The sequence below is a fragment of the Oryzias latipes genome, chromosome 21, assembly GCF_002234675.1.
Source record: "Oryzias latipes chromosome 21, ASM223467v1".
Classification (NCBI taxonomy): domain Eukaryota; kingdom Metazoa; phylum Chordata; class Actinopteri; order Beloniformes; family Adrianichthyidae; genus Oryzias; species Oryzias latipes.
Window position 1 is genome coordinate 7,602,038 of NC_019879.2, and position 27,485 is coordinate 7,629,522.

The window sequence follows — 27,485 nt, forward strand, 5'->3', positions numbered from 1 at the left end:
GAGGAAGGACACTCAGCTGGCTGATCTCTATCCCATGGGTTAGAACAAGGTCCAGGGTGTGCTTATGACAGTGAGTGGGTTCATTCACACTTTGGGTGAAACCAACATCATCTAATAAAGCTGCAAAAGCCTTTCCTAGGCAGTCACTGGGGTCATCAACATGGATATTAAAATCCCCTAATATTATAGTTTGATCAGAATCTAAGACAATAGTCGATAGGAAGTCGGAAAACTCCGTTAAAAATTCTGAATATGGGCCGGGGGGGCGATAAATAATTATGAGTAAAACAGGTTTTCGAGTTTTCCTGTTTGGGTGACTTAAAGACAATATGATGTTTTCAAATGAATTATAAGCATTTTTAACTTTAGGGCTGAGAAGTAAGCTAGACTGTGATATTACTGCCAAACCACCTCCTTTCCCTGAAATCCTGGATTTCTGATAGTTAGCATAAGTGGGGGGGGTTGCTTCATTCAATCTAACATAGTCATCCTGATGGAGCCAAGTTTCTGTTAAGGCTAAAAGACTAAGGTTTTTATCAGTAATTAACTCGTTGACTAAGAGGGACTTGGAGGAAATGGATCGAATGTTTAATAAACCGCATTTAATTACATCATAATTCTGCTTGTGAGAGCTGCTGTCTGTCACTTTAAGGTTTTTATGACGCGCTCCTTTCATTTGTCTTTCAGCACATAAGCTAAAGCTAGGACCTGCTTGACTTTCCCTGCATGGGTTTTGGCACATCCCATAAGGGGTCGCCACAGCAAACCAACTTCCACTGATTCGAGTTTTTTTTTTTCCCTTCCTAACACAACCCTGTATTTTATCTGGGCTAGGGACCGGCACAGGGGGCCCTAGACTTGGGCCCCTTGATACTACATAGTTAGGCAGTAGTGTGTAGGGTCGTGCCCAAGGACCCACACTGGATGAAGCTCATCCCAACCCCAGGTTTCCCACGTGCCAGACTTACACACAGCCAACTGAGCCATCCAGGCTCCTGATTTGTTCCTCCTATGTGTAAAACTAAATGCTAGATAATAGTTTTCTACCTGTTTCATTCGGGATCACAAGGATTTATCCATCAGTAATAAACTAGACTCTATAGGGACTGATATTATACATGATCAGCTATTGCAAAACTAAAAAAAAAACAACAACGGCAAAACATTACAGAAAAGCCTTCTTGGGAAGTTGCTCAAAGATATTTTTTTCCCAAATTGAAGATTTTTTTGGCCCTGCCTTTCTCCTTTCTCCTGTGACTCTTTGTCAGACTGCACACAATCGATGACTGTGACCTTCTGTGCCATCACAAAAACAGGGGGACCCTCCCTGACACTGGTATCCACTGACAGCCCTGTCTCCCTGCATTTGGGGAGCTACATGTCCTACTGGAGGTATAGTGGGATTCCCAGCCCCCCTCATTATGTCTTCTGACCCACTCTAGCCGTTTCTCTGAAAATGATGCTAATAACATAAATTCCAACTGACTGACATGGGTGGAGAACCTTGAAGATGAAATCCATACTTCATGAATATTACATGTGGTGGTAATTAGGTGATTTTTGGGGATAGCAATGGCGCTCACCGCAGTTCATGACTATGTTTCTGAAAAGAAAAAAAACTTTAACATGATGGTAAATAAAAAACAACTTTTACTTGAAATTGAAAATTAATTTATTGTTAAAATATATAGTTTTTTAATACAAACTGGATTACTAGTTTTTCGGGGATGTTATCGTCTTCTTGATCATCTACTTTCTTGAAATGATAGTAATAATCACTGGTTAGGAACCAATATAAACCTAGCTTTAATTGTGTGCACTTTCGCGCTGAATGAGCGTCTGATTCTCAAACCATCCTTGAGACCCATTTTAGGAGTCTGAGAATGCACCCTTGATGCCTGGTCCCCCCTCTTGTCGCCCCGGGACCCCTGACTCTGGCCATTAGGGAAATTCCTTGTCGACTCTGAGCAATGACAGGTGAAATGGAGCACAAAATCCCTGAGCCTGCCCTCGCCTTCTACAATCTCAGCACCTCTTCCAGTTAGATAGACTGTTCCCTTCATATTTTCTTTCCAAAGAGCTTCATTTTATTACAGTGGTCCTGTAGCCCAGAATGTGAATTTAGAGAGTTTCCCTTGTTGCTAATTAAATTCCGGATCCAGTGTTGACTCAAGATGGAAAAATTGACATGGCTGTTGTGGGTGTTAAGCAAAAAGAAGGGCTTCTAATTTGCACTTATGCCTTAGTACATCATTTAAAGTCTGCTTTTTCACCTTTCTGACTATATCTATTCATTGCTCAACAAACATAAGCCATCGTTTTAAAGATATACCATGTTCTTAGTGTTTACAACATGTGCTTGTGCCATCTTTCTAAAGATGAAGCTCATATATTAAGAAAATTAAGCTTAAAGTTGTATTTCTGAGTATTTATTGATACCATAGGGAATCATGAGCAGTCAAAAAAAAACGTTTAAAAAAGAGCTTGTTTATTTGCATACGTGGGTTCTCTCCGGGGTCTCCGGCTTCCTCCCACTTTCCAAAAACATGCTTCATAGGTCAATTGGTTATTCTAAATTGTCCATAGGTGTGTGCATGGGTGTGTGATATGTGTGACCCTGCGACATACTGGCAACCTGTCCAGGGTCTCCCCTGCCTTCGCCCACAAGTGACTGGGATAGACTCCGGCAGCCCCGTTACCCTGAAAGGGACAAACGGAAGAAGATGAATGAATGAATGAATGAATGAATGAATGAATGAATGAATGAATGAATGAATGAATGAATGAATGAATGAATGAATGAATGAATGAATGAATGAATGAGCTTGTTTGTGATGTAGAAAATACACGAGGCAGACCACGAATGGATCCATGTACATCTGTTTTCCTTGTCTGAGCTGAACAACTAGCTCCAAATTGTACAGCTGGACGGCTCCAAAAACAGCTGCTATTTTTGTTGCACGGGTAATGATAGGTTCGGACTGTCAGGGGCTGTAAGCCAGTTGGACAGCGGGAAGAGGAAACAGGCTTACTATGTGCCAACAGTCTCGCCCACAACTTAGTGGCGAACATCTACAGAACTACTGCAGCTCTGCAAAATCTATGTGCTAAAAAAAATACACTGTTTTGTTTTGTTTTTTTTGGGGGGGGGGCTAAAATGGCATAATCATAATTCAAAGACCCCTGGGAATGCTTTTAAAATAGATTAGAATATGATCGGAGTGGGACTTTAAGTTGTTGTCAGAAACTGGACATAAGCTCAACAACCGATTTTTCAAATGGCATTTTTTTGTCTGCTCCTAATTTGCAACAATATGAATAAAGAAATTCTAGGGAATGCAATCTTGAACTTAAGTTTCTCAAAGTAAGTCCAAATCATCAAAAAAATATGTAAAAAAAAACAAAACGCAATTTTCATTAGAGTGGGTCTTTAAATCCTTACTGCATATGCAATTGTAGTGTAACTTTAAGTCTTCCTTGAATGTGATTGCGTAATGTTTGTCAATCAGACAGGAACTACGTAAGAGATTAAGAGTTTTAACTCACTGTAACATTTTTTTTTTTGAAAAATCTATCACATTCAGCTTTTACTCATGGAAATGATTGTGTTTGAGTTCAAGCAGTATAGGCTGGATCTGTATCTTTACAATTTTCTTTTGTCACTTTGGTGCATTTTCTCACAACATAATTAAACTTTGCAAAACAGTTAGTGCAACCTCCAAAACATTTAGTCATTTGGCCGCAATCTAGTGGCAGCTTAGTGTTCTTTTCATCTAATGACTTACATCTACTTTTGGACACGAAGCAATTGAGTAAGTATTTTTTTTACTTGCTTTTGATCACTGATAACATAGTTTTATCATGTTTGTCAAAATTAACTAGTACAGGCTGAATAGTCGTCAGGGGCTGTAAGCCAGTGGGACAGCGGGAAGAGGGACTAAGTTTAAAGAACAACTAATTGTCTTCATTTCATTGTGTCAATGCACACAAAATTGTTGAATTGTTGTCAAAAATTTTCCACATAAATTATAAAGATATTTCAAGATGAGAAGACGCAGATGGCATGGAAGAAATTGAATTAGAGAGATAGCCACCACTGATGTCCCAGGCCAACAAGGAGGGAGTATTAGAATGTTTGCAGCAATTAGAAAACAGTAACAAAACAATACCTTTTGACTTTTTTAAATTCTCTTTGCTGGGACACAATCTGACAGGATGAAAAGGATGACCCTAATCTGAAAAAATATTTAATAAATTAAGCTAACACAAGCTTTCGCCACTCTGCTGTGGTCAGGCAGGGCTTTGCAGCACATGACAGGATGCTTGTGGAGTGTCTTCCTCCCTACTCTCCATTCCTAAATCCAATTGAGGTGTTTTTCTCTTCCTGGAGGTGGAAGGAATATGACCAGCATCCACATGACCCTGCTAGCAGCCATGGATGCAGCTTTTGATGACTTCACAGTAGAGTCGCAGAGGGTGGATTGGGCACTCAAGAAAATACTTTTCTCAGTGCATTGACAGAGATGACATTTGCTGTGATGTAGATGAAAATATGTGGCCAAACAGATGGAAGAGTGTTCACCATGATTGATTTACACCACTCTCTGTTTTACAGTATTTTATGTTTCATACTAGTGTGGTTTACTGAGCCAAAGGGGGTTTACATTTTGTTATAAATATTTTTTTTCCAGGTGCACAATGCTGTAACCTAGTACGGAGTTTTAGGGGCCAGTTTACAAATGAAAAAGTTTTTTAAATTACGACGTTAAAGTCGTAAATTTACGAGAAAAAAGTCATAACTGTTAAACTACGAGAATAAAGTCGCAAATTTACTACTTTAAATCTCGTAAATTTACGAGAAAAGTTGTGATTTTAAGACTTTATTTCACATAAATCGTAAAATTACGACTTTAAATCACGTAATATTACTTTTTTCTTTTTTCTTTTTTTGGTGGCCCTAGAACTCTGTCGTAGTAAGCAGTTGGAAAGATCCAGTATTAGGTATAGTGCACATTTATTATATTGATTTCTTTTTTAAATCTAGTTTTCAAAATGCCACACGTGATATACAAGGCTGCCTTCACTTTACATGGCATTGGGGAAAACTTCCAGAGAAATCTGTCATAATAAAAACATGATCAAGCCTTGATTGTTCAAAGATGCTGGAGTCAGAACTTGTCATTTTGACGACACTGACACTTTCACTGACATAAACACTTGATGTTAAAGATCAAATCATCTGTTTTGATTAAATGATGTGCTTTTGAAGCATGAACTACCTGTTTTGATCTGCCGACTTGCTTTTGGCAAGCTGGCTGGCTGGCTGGCTGGAGGGATAGGTAGGTAGGTAGGTCGGTAGGTCGGTCGGTAGGTCGGTCGATAGATAGATTATGTAGAGGAAGGAATCACAACAACAGCGATTAATTGTGTCTTAAGTGATTTAAAAAAAACACACATAATCAGGATCAACAAAGTCAATGGAAACTGCATTTTTTATTGTTTCCTAATTTATAACAAACCTTTTTTTGCCCTCAAGAGCTATCTGTCCACCCAGAATGGCCACCAGTTCATGCAGAATCCCCTATTGGCTAAGGTTGATCACATGGTAGTGATGTAATCAGGAAGTGCCGATCATGAACGTGGTTATTTGTTTACAGCTGCAGACTCTCCGTTTTAATCTAAAAACTTACTTACTATAACTAATTATCCTCTTATTTCAAGGAAAAAATATTTTAATTATTTTCAGAGTGCAATAATATCGTTTTTGTTTCATACTGACTTGTTTACGATCTTAACCGGCTGAACGCTGTTTTTTTCTCTCTTTTTCGGAGCCGACATTGAAATAGTTTGAATGAATGATTTCGCTGCTCGTATTTAATTTTTGACACATAGTGCAAACATGCACCGGATTTTTTGACCGCCTGAATGACTCTTTTTGTCGATTAACGTGGAGCGTAGCATGTCAGCTAACATGCAGAGAAGCTAACCTAACGTGGAAGTCGAACATCATCATGACCTCCGTAAATTCCAATTTGGGCAGATAAGGCTTATAAGGTGTGCGAGGTGTGTTTATTCTGTACGTGCATAGATATACGGAGCTTTCTTTGTTCACATTTTGTTTTAACCTTTCAAGATTCCCTGCACTTTTTGTCTCCCAGGGACAATAATGGCATAAATGAATGAAGACCCAGCCACAGAACAGCAGGATGGCTTTGACTCAAGTTTACTGGGATCACCACATTCCTCTGCCAAAGCTGACCTCTCTGCAAGCCAAAGTCACTGTTGCCCTTGTGGCATTGCTGTGCTTCTGTAATAGTTATGATGGGGAGTTTGTGTTCGATGATTCTGAAGCGATCGTCAACAACAAGGTTAGTCCTTTTTTCTATCTATGTAAATGGGATTTAAAGAGAAATGATTGCATTGGTGGGTCCTTTCAACCACAGTTCTGTTTGTTATTAAGGTGGATTTTTTTATTTGAATTGCAGGACCTGAGACCAACAACGCCCCTGAGCAGCATTTGGTGTAATGACTTTTGGGGAAGCAATCTGAGAAGCAATTCTAGTCACAAATCTTACCGACCGCTCACTGTCCTTACATTTAGGTAAAGTTTAGATTGTACTTTCACACTCTTCAAAATTCTAGTTTAGAAAAAAATCGTCCTTTTTATATCTTAAAGACTCAATCCAATGTAAATTGTGTTTTTTTTGTTTTTATCATGTTCGTATTACACTTTTCCAATAACGGTTGACATATATAAAAAAATAAGCTTAAATTTTCCATTTCTGAGTATTTCTTTCTTCAAATTAGAAGCAGAGTTTGAAAAAGCCTGTAGTTGATACGAACAAACTACAGTTGGTGGGCTGAAAGCGCCACGCTCTGCTCCATTCTGATGCATCCTAGGCACTTTAACATTGGGAGTCGGGTCATCTGGACCCCACAAGAAGACAGTGCGCTAAAAGTTTTTTCTTCTATGAATTGTGATCTTCACTGGTGTCCATGGATTACATGAAGTCCTCTTCACCTTTATCCAGCTGTGTGATGGTAGGGATAACACATCAATGTTAGGATCGGGTCATCTGGACCCCATAGGATAGCGCAAGTGTTAAAGACGTCTAGATCCATCACTATTTTCTTTGTCTGATCTGGCTCAGAACTGTACGGCTGTATATTTTTTGCCCTTTTTGTTACTCCAATAATGTTAGGCTGGGGTTATGAGAGGCTGTAAGACAGCAGGAGTGTTAACAGATGGGTGATGGGAAGTGGGGACAGGTTTACTCTACTCCTACAGTCCCACCCACAAGTCAGAGATGAAGGAACTCCTGACTCTGTAGAAACTATGTCCTTAATAATAATTTTTTTTTTTTAATTTTGGCTAAAAACTGCATAACCATAATCAAAAGATCACCGGGAACACTTTAAATATACATCAGAAGATGATCGGAGTTGGTTTTTAATTAAAAAAAAACAAGGTTTTGTTTCGGTTTCATGCTTTAGAATTTTTCATTTGTTTATTTTTTTGTAAACTTATCGTTTACTTTCCAACCCTCCAAACAGCTTTAGGGTATGTATATAACAATATAACATTCTTTTCCAAAACAGCATTCTTGTCTCAAAACAAAAGAAGGAAGACCAGAGCAGCTGAAACTGTTATTTCTAAAATGTTATGAATAAAAACCAGCTGCACATCAAGAATACTGCATAAAAAAGAGCATTAGAAAAAAATATAACGTACATTTAATACCTTTACATGGGAAACTGATGGATTCTTGAAACAGTGAAAATGTCGGGTTTTACAAAGTTTTTTGTTTTTTTTAACAAAATAATTTTTGCAGATTTGAAATGAACTGAAGCAAACATATCTACTGTTAGCTTCACAAAGCAGCCGCAGAAAAGCTAAAACCAGGACAGATATTTTCATGTCCTTCTAGTTTTAGCTGATATAAGTTCTGGCTGTTGTTTATTTTATTCTCTTTATGCTCTTGCTCTTAATTCCTCTTGCTCCAATGGCAATAGTGGGTAATCCCTGCTAACCCCGCTTCCTCCCTAACCCCATCACTCCTTAAACATCCATTTGTGCTTTTCCTGCTACTAACGCACATGTAGCATGAAGCTTTTCCTTATCTTGCCATTGCAGACTGAACCACCTCTTAGCCGGAGGCCTCCATCCTGTTGGGTTCCATGTCCTGAACATCATCCTCCACGCGGTCATATCCGCCCTTATGATTGATGTGTTTGCTATACTGATTGGTGGACTGGGCCGCGATGAGGACGGCCAGAGGTTGAACCTTGCTCCAAAGACGTCTTTTCTTGCTGGCCTCTTCTTTGCTGCACATCCAGTTCACACGGAAAGTGTAAGTAAATACAACTGCCTTAGGTTTCAGTTGACATGTAGTCACAGAGATGGTCTGGGTTTTTTTTTTTCTTGCGTTCCTTTCAATCATTCTTTGTACAGAGGAGAACATACAGTATGACACCCACTTTGAGATTCACCATGGTCAGGATGACTGAAGAATGGTACAAAAACATGTGGAAAACTAAAAAGATGATGCTAGAAACTGATAAAAATGTCATTTTGTAATGAAAAATTAAAATAAAAAATTAGGATTATACATTTAAAAAAACTTTTAAGTCATAGTCATAGAAAGGGTGACTAACTACCAACAATTGTCCCACACCTGTATGAAATTAGTTCTCCTTATGTGACCAACTACCTGTCAGAGCAGTGATCTGCAGTCACTGCCCCCCCCCCCCCCCCCCCCCCCCATAACCCTCCTTAGTGCTTAGTGTCAATCAGGGAGGCACTGGGTCCGATTTTAAAGCTACGGACCCATCGGGCATGTGATGCACTTTCAATAACGCACTAAAGAAGGGATCTTAAGGACACATAGAGCCCATAGTGTTCACACTGGACAAGCAGGGAGGGGCTTCTTCTTCTTCTTTTTCATTTTCTACTGTTTTATAGTGCATGTCCACCTAAAGTTGGAACAGGCTTGGTATGAAATGTGTAAACAGTGCAAATCTCACAAATTTTGCTCCAGGCTTTTTTTTCACAGCTCTATTCCAATAAAAAAAAAATTCCAGCCGGACACAAACCACATTATTAATCTCTCTTCATTATCCATTTTTTAACGGTTCTGTGAATTAAAGTGGAAGTGACCCATACGTCACTATCAAATCCACGTCCCTAATTGTTCAAAGCTTGACCTGGTTTAACTTTAACGTGCGTTTAGTGGCCGTGTGTCTTGTATGTTGAGCTTAAAAATGACCGTAAAGACTTGCAAGTGAATACACATTTTTACCCATGTTTACATAGACTTTACATTGGAAGTGGCTGCTTAAACGCCTGTTGCTGAGGGCGGTGTCAGCGTAGCTTTAGAGTATTTGATATGACCCAAGAGTGGACTTGAACCTATGATCTTTCTGTCTTGGAGCAAACACTCTAATACTAGGCCTCTGAGCTTTGATTACTTTTTGAAGGTTCTTTTTCTCCCCATCCAACAACTTTTATGAGTAAAGACTGATAAGTTAGACAACATAAAATCTCCGGCTGGGTGTCGCCACTAATTTCCAGAATCGATCTGATTCATGGCTTCTTCAGTTCTTTCAATCCGTTCAATTCGATTCTATTCAGTTTTGAATTTATACGGTTTACATATTTAGACATAATTGTATAGAAAAACAAAAATAATCTATACAGTATATGTTTTGGAAATCTTCATATAACTCTGATACAGTTTAGATACTGTAAAATGTGGTAGTAAAATAATAAACCAATGAGATTTTTAACACCATGCAGTGTTACATGATTTCTCAAAAGGAGAATCTCCAACAAAAATGTGCAGATCGTTAAGAAACCTGTGTTTCAGTTTAGCCACTAGGTGGAGCTTGCGCTTTAGTATTACACTTTATTTTAGAAGATTTGAGCAAAAAAACTGCTTTAGACCACAAGATGTTTCCTTTGAGAGTTAGAAAAATATAATAGTTGTGAGTCTATAAAGCTGTTTATTCAGTCAGCAATGTATGTTTAGGTCGACCGAGTGTTAGCATTAGCCGTCCTGTGGGAGATTCTATTATACGTTAGCATTAAGCTAGCAGACTTTGGCTTTTGCTACGGTTATGCGTTAGGTCACCGGAAAAGGAAACGCATAAAAGATCGATTTCTACTGGATCGATTATTGATGTGTTAAGCTTGCATCGATTCAGATCAATTAATCTATTTTATCAACCCAGCACTAATAAAAACACAAGGCCCGCCTTTTTCCAGATGCACATGATTTCAAGTAATCTGACAGTCATCATCAACACGTCCATGACCGTCCATAGATGCATCCAAATTCTGCTTCTTGCTCTTGAAAGACTGCATGAAACGGCCCACAAGGTTTTGAGTGGTAATAATGAATTGATGAAACTGAAAAACCTCATATGTTAAACCGTGTATTTAAGGAAAAATCTTAAATGCACAGGGTTGGAAGGAGCAACGGAAAACAAATGGAGATCTAGGGTTCATCCAGTGGACGGGACTGTTGGTGCAGAGTAAGCCCGTCTCCACTTCCCATCACCTTATCTGTTTGCACGGTCTGTTAAAAAAACAACAAAAACACAAATTTAGTTGGAGTGGGTCCTAAACTCAGCAAAATACCCACCGTTGAGAGTTTTGTTTTGTTTTTTTGCCTGGATCCTTATTGTAAATGAAGGAGATAGTTTGGATTTAAAGGCTGTTCATCGTGAGACCCCACAGATGTGACACAGCCTAAAGGTGGGATGATGGGTCAGAATGTCATTTCTAGTGTCCTTTAAATGTCCTTTTTGGTTTGATTTATTTATATTGGTATTTTTGATTCTTGACATGTGTATTTTACAATGCCTTTTTAACATTCGATACAATGGAATTGTATTCCTTTTCAGCAATCTTTAACGTTGAAAAGTTTTCTAACAAAGTTCAACCAATTGTTTGAACTTGTTCTGAACAACATGTAAAGTCCTGCAGTGCAATCTCTAGTTCAATAAGGAAATGAAAATCATTATTGAAGGAAATCTACTTCTTTCCAGGATTTCTAAGAACTCTTAACAACAAATATATCACATAGCAACGTCAGATTTTCCCACTTTTGTTTTTTATTTTATAGTTTTCTTTCTTTTCATTCAGTTGGAGAAATGCCAAGTGGGCAGGAAACAGATGCAATGTTTTTTTTTCTGTTCATATTCCTGTAACGGCACCGGTTTTGGTTTCACACGATACATTTTGCAGGTGGTTGCAGAGGCTTCTCTACCACTGCCTGCTTTTATTAATATTTCTTTTTGGTAAAAAGGAAAAAGCAACTTTTCTTTTCAAAAATAGTTTTCCCCAAAAACAGCCTGGTATCTCAGAATGTAAGTCCAAAGGTTTTAATCCTAAACATCCAGTGCTTCCATGCCAAGAACAAAAGCCCCCTCTCGGTTGGGAGTGTCGGCCCAAGGTGGTGTAGTAGCACGGCCAGACTATTATCTGTGTCGGGATGCTTATTGACCCGCCAGTGTATGTGTTTTTGCTGTAAAGCCTGGTTGGAAAGCAGCAATTCCCCCTCTATGTTCTCTTTAATCATGCAGGGCAAAGACAGGGCGAGACCTGGGGGGCTGCAAGAAAGGCAGGCTGCTGGTTTAGGCCTGCTGTATGTATCAAAGCAAGCAACCCCAGGACGCCCACCATACTGTACCCACACACTGTATACAACACACACGTACACACAACAACAACAAACCATGGCTATAACGAGCTTTTCTTGCCTCTTTTGTTAAATACCCTTTCATGTGTTGCAGAGCTGAGCAGAAATCAGGGACGTTTGTTAAATATCATGGGTTATATTTGGTTGAAAATCTGTTTTTCTAAAAATATTTTGATCTATTTTGAAATCTCTTCCTGCCTCGCCTCTCGGTCTCATTCAGGTTGCGGGCATCGTGGGCCGAGCTGACCTGCTGTGCGCTCTCTTCTTCCAGCTCTCCTTCCTCACTTACTGTAAAGCCTTCAACAAAGGTGAGTGTTTGCCCACCAATATTCCTCCATTCAATTTGCACTCTTCGTCAGTGTTGGACGGGGTCAAAGCGTCGGACGTTACCGACACATGCAGAGGCTTTGCTTTGTCTTCTCAGGGAGCGACCGGGACGACAGCTTTTCTGTCCACTGGGTTGCGGTCAGTCTCTTGCTGTGTGCTGCAGCAATGCTCTGCAAGGAACAAGGCATCACTGTTTTGGTATAAGCGCCTGTATCAGTGCTGTTTTTAGAGCTGATCTAGCCATAGGAATGTAAAAACAACAGAACGTTTCTCAATTTGAACTTGAAAATGATTTAAAGTCCCACTCCGATCATCTTTTGATTGTCTTTTAATTATGGTTATGCCGTTTTCAGCCCAGAATCTACAAACCTGCGTGGGTTTTTCTAGGATGTAGTTTTTTTGCTGAATGGCAGGATTTCATCAGAAGTTTGCCTTTGAGTTGTGGGCAGGAGGAACCCCGCCCCCTCTTCACATCAACCCATAACTGGGAGCTGCCTGCAACAAAAATGGCGAGCAATGTTGGAGCTGTCCAGCCGTACAGTTTGAAGCCAGATGCCATTAAGACGAGGAAAACAAAGACGTACACGGATCTGGTCGTCTACAAGTGGATAAATCCGAATAGGGCGGATCATGGAGCTTGTGGCTTGCCGTAGTAGATTCTACGTCACACCTTCAAGCAGCATTTTTGCATCTGCTCCTGATTCACAACAATTTGAATACATAAAGACTCAGAAATGCAATTTAAAGCTTAATTTTCTTTACACATGTCCTCCATCATGAAAAAAGGCCACAAGAACACGTTAAAAACACCATTTTCATCGAAGTGGGTCTTCCTTTTTTTTTTGTCGTAGTTGGAAAAGGCATATGTGCAATGTGTTAAAGATCTCCGTTTTGGCTGTCATATATCTAAATTATAAATGCCATTAAAGCCTTCTCCATTTCTCTTCCCTCAGGGTGTTAACGCAGCCTTTGATGTCCTCCTGATCTGTAATGTTAATGTGTACGAACTCAGCCAGAGGCTGCTGTTCAGGAAAAATTCACTGGCTGTGAGTTTCCACCTCCTCTTTTCTGTCATAGAGGGTTCCCTCACATATATGATTAATGCCACATCGCATACATTCTTCATGTAAAGCTGTTCATAGTTCTTTACATTACTAAGCTGCTTTTTAATAGTAAGTGACAGTATTTTTTTTTTCTTCCAGTTCAGTGAGATTCTGAGCATGGGATTGCTGAGACGCTTGGGTCTTCTTGGTCTTGGGGGGATCTCGATGCTTTACAGCCGCTGGAGGATCATGGGCACAGGACCGCCGGCGTTTACGGAAGTAGACAACCCCGCCTCCTTTGAAGAAAGCATCTTGATTAGAGTAAGTGGCAAGTTTTGTTAATTTCGTAATATCAAACGTCCAGATCTACAAAAAAAAACCATCAATACAACATGTTCACTTATAGATCATTATTAGGGAAACATATATATATGTAACCATGTAACCATGTTTGCAGTAGTTGTCTTTCACTCTGATCTTCTTAAAAGCATTCCCAGTGGGTTTTTAATCATTATCATAATTTTTTTTAGCCAAAAGTTAAAAATCCTTGGCCTTGTTTAAGGACATAGTTCCTGCAGAGCGGCAGGAATTCATTAGAAATTTACCTCTGAGTTGCAAGAGGGACATCCCCTCCCCATGGCTGAGTTTCGAGCAAAGAACTAATGGCCCCGCCCATTTTCTACATCACAGCTTCAAGTTTTTTTCAAACTATACTTTTTGTCTGCTCCTGATTCACAGTGATTCGAATAAAAAAATACTTAGAAATACAATTGAAAGCTCTATTGTCCTAATATATATCACCCATCATCAGAAAAATGTCACAAGAAGATGTTAAAAACACCACAAACACCATCAAAGTGGGTTTTTAGGTTTATGTAATCCTTCATGGTAAAAATGTTGTTTTTATTGCCTTTTAGCGGCATATTCTACCCAGTGTCAATGTAAGTTTTAGGGCTGGATGCTCAAAATGTTGGTTCCCAATTCAACTAGATTTGATTTATTTTTCCAACTTCCACCCTAAATATATATTTTGTATGAACAGGAAGAACAGTTTTCATATAAATATGGATTTAAACAAAGCTATGGTTCAACTTTAAATACTATACAAATTTTTACAGTAAAAACTAACAGAATTCTTTTATTTTTCCTGAACATTTTTAACAAAATGATTTTAAAGAAAATTTGATTCATGAATTTGGTAAATTTATACAGCATTTCTTAGTAATGATTTATTAAAAGCCCAATATGTGACGGACACTTAACGGTACAGAAATGCAGCTGTTTGAAGGTAGTTTTATTTTTTTGTGGCCAATTTTCGTTCCTCAGAAACTGGATTTCTGGTTAAAGAGCATGGAATTCGGAGTGTTGGTAACATTTTTCCTGCCATTTTTTTTTTTTTTTTTAGGTACAGCTTCCTTCTTGCGTCAGTAAAAGGCATTCAGTTTTTAACTGTTTGCTGGTTCATCTTCCACCGGGCTGCATCTAAGAATGAGCTGCTGCATTCAGAGGGAAACAGATTTTTGCTTGTTGTTGTGCAAAACAGCAAATACGAATAATTAAATGTCCATCTAATCGTAAATGTTTGCTGCTCTTCCTGTCACCATCACATCTGCTCTCTTTCACAAGAGATCAGAGATGAAACGTCGACTCAACCTTTCGCCAAAGTCTGAAATCCCAAACTATCAACACTGCAGACCAAATGAGAAAGCAATTTGGACAGCTATTATATTTGAAAGCTCCTGGTCCTCAGTTCCATCAGATCTGACTCCAATGGCTATCATTATCAGCCAAAGCTTTTGAACAAGACGCTGGTTGGAAATGTGCAGAGCCAGGATGGAGGAACGTCTAAACCAACATGTTTCTTCATGAGGCATTCTAATTTTGAACACAGTCTCTAATATGTTAAATAAATCTCTCTCCTCATCACGTCCTCCTCTCTGTCATTCTTCTCCCTGTTTGATCGGCAGATACTGAACTATAATTACTACTACTCTCTAAATGCCTGGCTGCTGCTGTGTCCCTGGTGGCTGTGCTTTGATTGGTCCATGGGCTGTGTGCCTCTCATTAAGTCGGCCACTGATTGGAGGATGGTGTGGCTGCTGCTGCTCTGGTGCTTCCTGCTAGGCTTGATAGGCCAAGCCTTATGCTCACAGGACAGTCAGAGGAGGAGGTAAGCAGGCAAAGTCATCTCAGACTGGCAGAACATGACAGCAAAGATGACATGTTGGAAAACCTGAGCACGATTACGATGCGAGTTTCCATCATAGTGTGACCAGGAGTCTTGTTTGTTGGTTGTTCTAAAGAATCTTTTTTGGTTGCTTTCTTCAGCTCTTATTTTGAAATCTAAAACACATCTATCAATATTGTGCTGTGTAGGTCCAAAACCCAACAATTAACAGACGGTAATCTGTAAGAAAGACCAAAGGTTTTTTGTTCAACATTCAGGTTTTACTCAACAAAATGAGTTTTTCAGAGAATGCCTAGTTCTTGGAGGTCATTTTTTTCTGCAGCTTTGGATCTGAATGGCCTCATATTTTCCTTATCTTTCCCCTCTCGTCTCCCTGATAGGACTCTGACCCTGGGTCTGGTGCTGCTGGTGGTTCCTTTTCTCCCTGCGTGTAACGTTTTCTTCAGAGTGGGCTTTGTCATCGCAGAGAGAGTGCTTTATCTGTCTTCTGCCGGCTACTGCTTACTGCTGGCTTACTCACTGGGACACTGCTGCTGTCGCTGGACCAGATACAAGGTGGAGTCAGTATGATGGAAAGAACTCATATTTTTGTTCATTCCCTTTCCAGAAAACCAGACTCCAGTTTAAAAAAAAAAGTCATCAGTGTTGAAATATCCGTGTCATCATTTAAAAAAAAACAAAAAAACTTTTTCATTCCCAGAAGTTGCTGCTTGCCTTGACGCTGGCACTCTTATGTGTGTATGTCGCTCGCTGCGCCCTCCGGAGCCAGCAGTGGCGGTCGGAGCAAAGCCTGTTCACCAGCGCTCTGTCCGTCTGTCCGCTCAATGCCAAGGTAAATAATCTAAATAAATAAATGATTTAAAAAAAGAAAGTTTCAAGTCCTGTGTTACGACAGAGTATGAAAATAAGTACAATAAGGAATTTTTGAGACCAAAGTTGTAAAAATTATCAGGACAAAAGTCACATTTTGACAAGGAAAAAGCTGTGCTTTTGTTTTGAAAATAACGGTAAGCCGCCTTCCACTTTATATACCGGCAAATAGTGATGCTGTATCATAGGAATCTATGTCCCATAATGCATTTGGACCTCTACAAATAAACTGCAGATAATGCAGTCCGCCGTAAATCCATTCCTTGTTGGTCAGGAATCTTCTGCTGAAGAGGCCCTTTTTAATGCCCTTATACTTATATGATAATGTTGACGTATTCATGAAGCCAGTGCTGAAGTAACCGCTTCCAAAGAGCTCTACGTCTCAGACTGGAACACATGTTTGGTTTTTCTTTGTTGTTGTTTTTTTGCCTCATAAATTTACTTAAGTCTAAAAAATTCTCAATTTATAACTTGTGTAATAATAACTATCATAGTAAAATATAGACTTTATTTACCGGTACTCACAGTTCTACAAGTCTATTAAAATGGACTATTTTTTTTCTCATAATTTTTCCAACTTTTTCTCATCATTTTGTGGCTTCATTCTTGTATTTTTTTCCTCATAATGTTCTGACTGAGTTCTTTTTTCTCCTAATTTTACACTTTTATTCCGGTGATTTTTATTTAACTAACACTCCGTCGTACTGTGAGAAACATCTCAGACATGAATTTTCTTGAAGGTGCATTATAATGTGGGCAAGAACCTGGCCGACAGAGGGAACACCACTGCTGCTGTTCGCTACTATAGAGAGGCTGTGAGGTGACCAACTCATTTTTATTCAGCCTATAATCAATGATCCGTAAGCCGACTTGTGTTGTCTAAACCCCTCAGGCTCCATCCGACCTACGTCCACGCAATGAACAACCTGGGAAACATCCTAAAGGAGAAGAATGAGCTCATTGAGGCAGAGCAACTGTTGTCCAAAGCTGTGTCCATCCAGTAGGTTTTCCTTGGATGAAAATTGGGTTTTTAACATGTTCTTTTAGCATTTTACTCATGGTGGAGGACATGTGTAAAGAAAATTAGGATTCAAACGGGATTTCTGAGTATTTCTTTATTCAAATTGTTGTGAATCAGGAACTGATGAAAAAATGCAGTTTGAAAAAGAACTTAATTGTGATGTAGAATCTACACTTAGCGGGCCATAAGCTTTCTCACCAATAGGTAAGGGATGGGGGGCGGGGTTACTCTGCTCCAACAGCCCTGCCCACAACTTGGAGGCAAATTTACTACTGCTGCTCTGCAGAAACTATGTCCTGCAAAACAACACAGGTTTTTGGATTTTGCCTAAAAACGTCAGAATCCTAATTAAAAGACCACTGGGAACGCTTTTACAAAGATCATTAAGGCCCGTACACACCGGGACGAATATTCGCCAGCGTTTTTCGCCACGTTTTTTGTGTTCACACCCAGGCGATTTTCGCTGACGGTGAGCCGAGCGAACATGCAATTTCATTCCCTGACATTAGATGGCGCTTAATGTAAACAGAAATACTCCTGTACACAAGGTGGCGCTGCGCAACTTTACGCTTCTTAAATTCGCTTTTCACTCAGAAGAAGAGAGCAAGTATTTACGCGCTTGTCAGAATCATACAAAGAAAACATGAATATTTCAAGCATCAGTAGCTCCAACTGGTACTTGGTAAGGGAATATTTAAGAATGTCCGTCATTATTTCTTTGCGGCAGTGTTGACGCTACTTGGCGTCTATCTTCTTCGCCGGTATGTGTGCTCAGCAAGGCAGTTTTGTGTTTGAGCGCCCCCAAGTTGTGTTTTACTGTAACTTCAGAAGCTCCAGACACGTGTGCAAAAGCGCCATTCTCATTGGTCGAATAGATTTCGACGCGACGCGTCGAAAAAAAAAAACGAACCCGAGGCGTTTTTTTTTTTTTGACGCTTTGTCGCGTGGCGTTTTTTCGCGTCGGTGTGCACACTCTCATTGGTGCCCCTTTGTTTAGTCACGAGGCATTAAACGTCGGCGAAAATCGCCGGCGAAATTCGTCCCGGTGTGAACGGGCCTTTAGAGTGGGCCTTTTCATCAGAGTTGTATATTAAAAGCTTTTTGTGGTTTCATTTTTGCAGATCTGACTTTGCAGCAGCTTGGATGAATCTTGGTATCGTTCAGAACAGCCTCCAGAAGTTCGAGGAAGCAGAGCAGAGCTACCTGAACGCCATCCGCTTCCGCAGAAAATACCCAGACTGTTACTACAACCTGGGCCGCTTGGTGAGTTACTTCACTAAGCTTCTTAAATACTCAAGAATAGATTTTCTACTTCAGTCCAAGAGCACAAATGACTTACATTTATTCCAAATGTTTTAAAAAAAAACACCTGATGCCACTTTTTTTTTGTTTTTTGTGACAGTATGCAGACCAAAACAGACATGTGGACGCTCTGAACGCATGGAGGAATGCAACTGTGCTCAAACCTGATCACAGCCTGGCTTGGAACAACATGGTCATCCTGCTGGACAATTTAGGCAATTAAAAAAAACACATACTGACTATTTAATGCACAAATTAAACTTTTCTGCTTTTGTTGTCTTCTATTTGTGATCTGTGTTCAAACCACATTTAGGATTCACTGGGCTATCAAAAAGCCCTCTGCTGTGGTTGCAGCCTGCTTCAGCATTAACATCCAAAAATCAAACCCTTGTTAGCTTTAGCAAGGCGGGAAATCTAAATGGCCAACAAGATTAGACCGGAAGAGCAGGAATCAGCAATGCTTGAAATTTATGTATTAAAGCTTTGTGTTGTGAGTTTTGAAGGCAGTCTTCCCTGCCGTGTGGAGAATGCTCTGATTTCCAAATGCTCAAGCCGTTTTGTTAGAAGCTGCTCCCGCAGGGGCGGAGTCTCCCTGGAGGGCACTGGAACCGTCCAATCAGAGCCCAGTGTGACCCTGATCAAACGCAAGCAAGCACAGCCAGAACAGCGCCCCCTCAGAGTTCCCCTGCCGTATTTGTTCCCCAAATCTGGCAGAAATAATTCTGCCCATCTTTCCTGGCTCCCCACTAAACCACAAAAAGAGAGAAAACAGATGAACAATAGGTGACATTTTGGTATTGCGAGGATTTGGCAGCGCTTGCTCGTCTTTGGTGTACTCTTTCACGTTTTTTTTTTTTCCTTCAAACAAAAAAGCTGATCTGCTCAGATTTGTGCAGACGCACACGCTCACACATGGAAGTCACACGCCGGCAAGCTGTGTCCAAAAGGCACAGGCCATGACTCAGGACATGGCTGCCATTGTTTCGCCCTCTGTCTCTCTTGTCTGTCTCTTCTCTCCATTTCTGACTAGACATCAGACAGATCTGTGACAGAGATCAATAACTCAGTGGGCCTTGTGTTCAGCCTTAATTAGGAGACTAAACCAGCCTTACATCTGTGGAGGGGGAAGAAAAACTCTGCTTTTGATATTACTGACAAACAAAGCAAGCAGATTTTTTCCTCTTTTTTTTTTTTTTTAGTTCCATTTTATGTATTTCTAAAATTAAAACATTATTAGCATATTTTAACATGTCTGCAGAGAACCCCTAAAGCCATTTAAATGATTTCTGCTGGTATAAGCTATGCTAAAAATAAATGTGAGCATGTGCCTCTAGCTGTGGGTATTCTGTGGGCATCATTTAATATTAATGTCTGACATTTTTGTTAATTTTCCGGTCTGTCTTCAAGGTAACCTGGCTCAGGCAGAGCTGATCGGCAGAGAGGCGCTGAGGATAGTCCCTAATGACCACACCATCATGTTTTCGTTGGCAAACGTCCTGGGAAAATTAGAGAAATATAAGGTCAGTTAGCAGTTGAAACAACAGTCAGATCAATCTGTGTGTGTGTGTGTGTCAGATAGATGATGCACAATCTATTTTTTATTTTTACTTTTAGGAATCTGAGAGCTTCTTTCTTCACGCTCTTCAGATCAACCCAAATGCTGCTAGTTGCCATGGCAATTTAGGTAAGGCTTCTGCGCTTTTTATTTTTTATTCATGTAAGGTTTCTGACAATTCTAACCTCAAAATGATTTTCATGCATCATAGCGAAGGCAGTGCTGTGCGTTTGTTGCAGCTTGTCGAGTTTAAAGGTGGTTTGTGTTTCTCCTCAGCTGTGCTGTATCATCGCTGGGGAAAGCTGGAGTTGGCAAAGAAACACTATGAACTGTCTCTAAAGTTGGACCCTGAGGCTGCTGGGACCAAAGACAACTACAACATGCTGCTACGCAAACTGGACCAGCTGAAACGCAAGACAGCCTAAGGGGCACCCAAAGAGACTCCTGCCTGCCTACTACAAGGCAGACTTTCATCCTCGTATTTGAAATTGTTTGATTTTCAGTAGTTTTGTCTTTTGAAAATCTTGAAATAAAAGCTAAAGTCTGTGTGTCAGGCTGGAGTTGTTATTTTTCATTTCATTAAGGGTAAAGAGCTGTTGCACAGATCCATTTATGGCTGCAACTGACTTTAATGATGGTTGATCTACTTCTTTTTTCATTGTTCAATATTTTTAAATATATTTTTAAATTTATATTATTAATATCTAATTTTCCCAATGTAGGATCATTAAAGAATATCTTATGTTATTAGACACAAAATGAAAATTTAAGAAGTAGATAACCCTTGTGCTATCTCAGATGGCCCCACCCTTACTTTGACACGTTCTCCCTACCATGACAAAGGTGGATAAAGGTGGAAAGATTTCATGTAATCCATGGACACCAGTGAAGATCACAAATCATTGAAGAAAAAAGGTTCAGCGCACTGTCTAGTGGGTCTATATGACCCAACTCCCAATGTTAAAGTGCCTAGGATAGCACAAGGGTTAAAAATAGACAACTTAAACAAAACAAGGTGCATGAAAAGGGGTGGATGGAAGAAGTCTTTTTGGTCCCACCCCTTTTTACAACACCTTTATGTGGTGCATATTTCTATCAACAGTTTTTTTTTTTTTCTCATGTCTGTTTTGGCACATTTAGTTAATGACTTTAAGAAAACAAGATATCTATGCGTCCATATAAACAGCATCTGATGCACACGAAAAAGCCAAGTCATTGATTTGGCTTTTGTGTTTGTCATCACAGCATTTTTTGTTTCGTTTTGGGCTTTTTTTTTATGTATAATGTGGGTCTGCATAGTAAGTATTGTTTTTGGGGCAGTGAAGGGCAATCAATTTCTTTACAAAAAAGACTTTGCAGGTTTAGGCTTTTTTGTCTTCTTTTTTTTTTTAATATACCGGTATATATATTTAATACCAAACCATTAATTTTTCGGTTAAAAAAAAATCTGAAAAGACCAGAGTTTTTACCTTTGACCTCAGAACAAAAGAAAATTTTAGCTGTCCTCATAAAATACTGCTGTGGATTTAATTTATTGTTTCCGATGTCTTCTGCAGTTAAAATGTTGAGTGATAAACTTCTTGCAGGAAGTGTCCTAGTAGTAGAACTTAATTTGAAATTACAATAAACTCCAGTGAAGCTGTGGTGCAATTTCAATAAGGAAGACCTCATCTTCAGGTACGTTGGTTTGATGGTTCTTCACACCACGAGTCAGTCATCAATTAGTCCTCACACTGTAAAGTGCTCAATTTCTTTACTGCCAATCACAATTAAATTCCTGCCTGTAAATTCAGAGAAGTTTGTTCATCTACATTCCAGACATTTCGCCGGTCCACTTCTGCCCCGTTCGCCTTCTGACTCTTTACTTAGCCGTGGTCTGGCCTTAACCACCATCAGCATCTGGGCTCAGGGGTCTCTTCACGTGGTCCAAGGTCATCCCAAGCAAGCAAGATGTCTTTGGCCCAGAGCCCAACCACTAAAGACTATCGACTATTTTATGCACAAACTTCTGTTTCACTATCAAATCTTTCAATCACACTTTCTCTCTCCTTGTTAAAATAGTGGGGCATATATCTTGTGGCTGGGTTTAAAAAACTGCTCAGTTGAATCAGTCTTTACTTTGAAATTCCAATATCCCTTTGGCTATCCTAGGCACTTTAAGATTGGGAGTTGGGTCATCTAGACCCACTAGACAGTGCGCTGAACCTTTTTTCTTCAATGATTGGTGATCCTCACTGGTGTCCATGGATTACATGAAATCTTTCCACCTTTATTCACCTTTGTCATGGTAGGGAGAACACGTCAATGTAAGGGTGGGGTCATCTAAGATAGCACAAGGGTTACAGAGGCCACTAACTTGTGTTTTTTCTGACAAGAACACGCTTTTCTGCTATGTTTTATTGTTAGGATTTCTAATTTCATGCGTAATACTATCTCTGTTCATTTAATATTGTAAATTATGTGACAATTGCATGTCATAATCAAAATAAAGCTTTTTTGGGATGAACTTTTTGGTATGTTGAGGTTTTTAAAGCCAAAAAACAAAAAGTGATGAACCGCCTACTTTGTCTTGTCTGCACTGTCATTTAACCACTAACTGATTTGTATAGATGGAAAAATCTTCTAAAAAACATTGCATATAAAAAAATGAGCTTCATCCCTATATATCGCTATGGATAAAATACTGAACCACTGAAACACAGGAGACATTTGTGTCGGGTTTGAAAAGTATAAACGCCACTCAGAATTTGTTGCAGTTATTGTGGACATTCGCATCAATCGTCTGGTATAAACTAGACGATTGATGCGATTTCCATGAAGTATAAACTGGCTCTAAATCAATTATGCCAGTTTATCATTGTAACCCTGGTAGCAAAATCCACATTATAGTTTAACCTCATTTGTGGAGACTCTTTCATGTCTGAGATCTAAGTCCCTAATTTGATTTTGTGGGAGTGTTTGATGGGCAGAAGTGTTGTATGCCTGTGGTTATGTTTTAGGCTGCGCTGTGCTGTTTTGCTGGCCTCTTTCAAGGCCATGTGGACCTGAACCGTAATGAACCCCATCCTCTTTTCATCTCTGTTATCTTAGCTGGACACAGACACACGCACGTGTGCTCCCAGAGAATCTGCTGCAGGTTTATTTAGGTGCCTCACAAGATCCAAATGTTCCTGAGCTCAAAAGCCACTTTGATTTGGTGCAGGATGGTTTGGTGTAGCCTACAAGTGTAGTGAAACACGGCTGTCATGTGAGAAATAAGTTGGTTTAATGTCTTTTTGTTCCAAAGTGGGATGGCACTCTGTTTGAATCCCCCCACCCCCTCGCTCCCTGCTCCTCTGCAGTTAATGGGAGAAAGGTGTCCGTGCTTGGAAGTTTTTCTCAAGTGTCCACCAAAAGACGAGGGGTCAGCTGAGACAGGAAACTCATGACCGGTTGGCCGCATGAAAACAGCTCTGTAGCACAGAGCCTTCAAAGGCAGATGGAGATGATCTCCCTGGGGATTCGCCTGCGCTCACACACACATGTGTCCTCACACACAGGCCAGGTCTTCTTGAAGAAAGCTGCAGAGGGAAAAGGCAACCCTAGTGTGAAACATCAGTCAACAAGTGTGCACCCGAGGTCAGAGGTCAACACACTTCTATTTTTTCACCTGCTTCCTACAGCTCGCAGGAAACTTTTGAAGCAGCGGCGGGCTGGTATGGCTTTGCTTTTAGGGGCCGCTCAGTTTGTTTACTCATACAGTACAATACGCCAGTTGACGCTTTGATGCTCAGAAGATGTTACTGATACGGTCATTTGGGGGTGTCACAGCCCACAGCCATCCTCTGTAGATGACCTCTTGAACATGTATCACGGGAAATTTCCGACTTTTTTCTTTTGCTTTTTTGAGTTGGCTTTGATGCGAGTCTTGAATGAGTCCAAAAGCACAACAAATAAAATAGAGCACACTCTGTGTTGTTTAGTTTAGCACAAAACCCTGTTTTTAACAAAGGCTTGTGTAAAAGGTCAGAGCGCTAAAACGACTGTCAGCAAAGGAGTGAATGAAGACGAAAGAAAAAGATCAAAAACAATGGGGACGGTGACATTCAAGACTGAAAGCTTTCCACTCACATTAGTTTGTGTCACGCAGTGTTAACATGCAGCGCTCCAGATGCATGATTGGCTGCAAAACTGTTGTCCATTTGCTTTATGTACTTACAGATCTTTACGTTCGATGTGATCCTTTCACTCAGAGCCTGCAGCGGATGGTCTAACTCCACAGAGGTGCTGACACAGCAGTAGGGGAGCCCCCCCCTTTTTATCATAATCATTCTTTGAGTACCTTTCATTATCATAAAATGTGTTAGTATTAAAGGGATGGATTCACCGGTCCAGTTGACATCTTTATTATCCATCTAGACTGACAAGAACCTGCTGTCCTACAGAGTGACATTAATAAAAGATGGGATGCTGATATGAAGTCTTCTCTTTGTTTTCTGGGTTTTTTGCAGAGCACCTTTTGCTTTTTTTATTTATTTATTTTTTAAACCAACAGTTTAATGAAATCAGCAGTCAGGCAGGGGTTCTTTGTGGACTTCCTTTTATTAGACAGCATGTTTCGATCATCCAAGTTAGTGGATGACGGGGGGGGATCATGTCCGAACGCAGTCAACATACAACCTTTTATTTATTTTGACTGAATTATTGTGAAAAATAAAGGTAGAGAGGTAAGCAGGCATGCAAAACAAAACAAAGATTATGATTTATGGAAACATGCTGCAGAAATGCTGTGCTGTTGGTCGCCTGCGTGGAGGCTCTAAACGCACACAGTCACAAACTGTAAGTGTGTAGGAGTGGCTTGGACAGTGTTCTCATCGATGTGACAGGACGTGATCAAGGGCAGGCCTGCGTTGTTTCCACCGGGCCTCTCTGAGACCCTGCCTGTCTGTCCCGCTCGCTCCTCCCAAACACAACACTGCTAATAGGCTTTGATGGGAACCTCCATCTTGCCTGTCTAATTGATGTAAATACCGCACATTTGAACCCACCGTTCCTTCCATCGTCCTGACCAGCCCCTCCCTCTCTTTCTTCTAACAGTGGGGGTCAGAGGTTACAGCCTGACTGAGTGATCATTAGAGTGGCAGCCCTTATTAGAGGAGCAGCTTGTCTGACACCCTCACCGCGTCCTGGAGAGGGACCCATCCCATCCGCCTTATCTAGATCATATTACATGACACGACCTCAGAACAGACACTACCAGTGCACTACAACACTGTGGGCCACCAGGGCACGGTGGCATTTTCAGAGGGGTTCCCCTCGCCTGTCAAAACGCCTTCCTCGCACTGCTCCCTCTGTTTGGCTCGAATGCACAGTGTCGTTTTAAGGAGGGCTACTGTCAGCGGGCATCAGGACCGCACTGCCTACTCGCCCTGGCACTTCCAGCCGTCTTCTCTGTTACTGAGCATCCAGCCACCCTCTTGAGACTCTGATGTCGTAGCAAATGATTAATAGTTAGAGATGGGCCATAAAGTGTCCGGTGTGACCAGATGCTAGTCAGGGCTTTGTTGAGCTAATATAATGGGCTTATGCTGCCAATTTGGCTCCTTTGCAAAGCCTCGCAGTTATTCAAGATTGATTCTGTTTCCGTGCCGCATTGCCCTCGGGCTGAATTTTGAGGATGCGCTCTTGTGAGAAATGTTGCCGGGCATTATCTTCAACTGAGGGATGAGCAAGGGATCACGGCTGTAACAGAACAGTTCACATTTGCATGCGAGACTGTAAATGGAGGCAGATTTGGAGAGTTTGATCATTTCTGAAGAGGAGGAAAGTCTCTCTGGGCGTGGATAAATTGATGTGGGCCTTCATTGGGCAAGGGGCAGAGGGGGATGAGGGGGTGTTGTCTGTTTTGCAAAATAAAATGAATCAGCCAGAGAATTATTGAAAAAAAAATATAGTGGAGTGAAATGGAAATTTATTAACTGGCACCAGTTAATGTGTGCATTATTCATTTCTGGTAAGCATGAAAAATGATCTAAAGAGGTTTGAAATTGCAGACGTGCAGGCTGACTGCACAGTGCCTGGGCTTGCTGGTTCGTTTCATCCTCTTGCATGGGGTGTTTAGGAGGAGAGGTGGAGGGACAGAAGGATGGAGGGGAGGAGTGCAAGCCATTTTTCTGGACAGTAGGTCTTTCCAGTAACAGCTGTGCTTCTCTCACGAGGGGGCGGCAGCAGCACCGGGAGAGAGGCTGCTTGGGACAGATGGACCAGCAGCACCTCCCTCTAACCTCCCACTTCTCTTCTTAAAAAAAAAAAAAAACCCTTTACTATTAATGCATGTGACTGTCCTCTTATCGGGAGTCACTTTTTAAGAAAATAAAAAAATCTTCCTTGATCCTAGTCCTGTCGATCGGTCTGGATTTCTTCTTCTTCTTCCTCTTTTCTCCGCTGCTTCTGCAGGAGGTTGTAGGCAGGAGCTGGTGCCAGTGGCATATGGCTTTCCACTGAGCTAAACATTCATACAAAAGACAGGCCCATCAGTCATGGCTACGGCCGAGTGAGAGGAGAGTGCAGGCCTCTGATGAATGGTGTTTAGGACTTACCTGCTGTTAGACATTACCTTCGAAAGCGTTTCCCACTCAAACCACACTGAACGTTCAGAAGCCTATGATATTGGAAAATCTGACCCTTGTGAGCGCACGTCTAGTATGCCAGGTTATGGCAAATAATAAATATGGTTCCTAAATCCCTCATACAGAACCTTGGGTCAGGCCTTCATAGACCAATTAAAGCAGAGCATCTGCTGTATGGAGGCGGCACAGCACAGAACTTTGGAGTCATTTTAAGCTATTTATTAAGGACAAGTCCTGCTTGCTCCAATGGCTCTCATTGCTAGAGTGAGCATGGAATGGGTCTCCTATATTTGACCAAATTAATCCATTCTTCAGGGATTTTTTTTTTTCTTTTTCTGGTTCTATAGAGAAACCAGCCCGGCTTTGTTCCTCCTCGAAACCCAGTGTTTTTTCTGCCAAATTTAACAGAAGGCTCGGAGGGTAACAGGGGTCCAACCCAGTATCACCTTCTGGAGCAGAGCAACTAGCAGAGAAAGACAATCAGCTTGAACCCTGCTGTCTCCAGCACAAAGTGAAAAGACTCTAATTGGGCTTTTTTACGCTGCATTTTCCTGCAGGATTGCTGGATCATGAAAAAGCAATTAAACCTCAGAGCTGCGTTTCATTCATTCTCATTTTTATGCTTTTGGGGGGGAAAAAAAGAGAGAAATTTGAAATCACTTATGTGAGCTGACACGTATGTTTGCTGTGATTTTTATTATATTGCTTTAGATTTCGTTTCATTATGAGAATTAAAGGTTTTGGGATTCAATGATCTTTAATTTTAGATAAACTACAAGTAAAATGGGATATGATAGATGTTGGTTTTTGCATATATATATATATGTGTGTGTGTGTGTGTGGGGGGGGGGGGGGGTGGGTGGGTGTGT

At 40.6% G+C, this 27,485-nt stretch overlaps 1 protein-coding gene across 3 annotated transcripts; it reads left to right on the top strand.

The window, feature by feature from the left end:
* The first annotated feature begins 5,607 nt into the window (after positions 1 to 5,607).
* Positions 5,608 to 20,564, top strand: tmtc4 (transmembrane and tetratricopeptide repeat containing 4). Of its 3 annotated transcripts, none has more exons than XM_020713062.2 (18): positions 5,608 to 6,054; positions 6,159 to 6,368; positions 6,486 to 6,601; positions 8,135 to 8,351; positions 11,923 to 12,010; positions 12,127 to 12,227; positions 12,983 to 13,075; positions 13,232 to 13,393; positions 15,040 to 15,242; positions 15,641 to 15,815; positions 15,964 to 16,092; positions 16,871 to 16,950; positions 17,023 to 17,130; positions 18,273 to 18,414; positions 18,554 to 18,668; positions 19,861 to 19,973; positions 20,068 to 20,137; positions 20,285 to 20,564. In XM_020713062.2, exons 2-18 carry the CDS (start codon positions 6,180 to 6,182, stop codon positions 20,431 to 20,433), a joined length of 2,250 nt encoding a protein of 749 aa, XP_020568721.1. In that variant the 5' UTR covers positions 5,608 to 6,054; positions 6,159 to 6,179; the 3' UTR covers positions 20,434 to 20,564. The 3 variants fall into 3 exon arrangements, with proteins under 3 accessions (XP_020568721.1, XP_011487604.1, XP_004081494.1); XM_011489302.3 differs by having other exon boundaries at positions 5,609 to 6,063; positions 15,961 to 16,092; XM_004081446.4 differs by having other exon boundaries at positions 5,609 to 6,054; positions 15,961 to 16,092.
* The last annotated feature ends 6,921 nt before the right edge of the window (positions 20,565 to 27,485 follow it).

Bases quoted from the DNA above. Each gene is read 5' to 3' on its own strand.
- tmtc4 (XM_011489302.3), top strand. From the start codon at position 6,180: ATGAAGACCCAGCCACAGAACAGCAGGATGGCTTTGACTCAAGTTTAC. The intron at 6,602-8,134 runs GTAAAGTTTAGA...TTGCCATTGCAG, and splicing joins CTCACTGTCCTTACATTTAG to ACTGAACCACCTCTTAGCCG. The intron at 8,352-11,922 runs GTAAGTAAATAC...GGTCTCATTCAG, and splicing joins ATCCAGTTCACACGGAAAGT to GTTGCGGGCATCGTGGGCCG.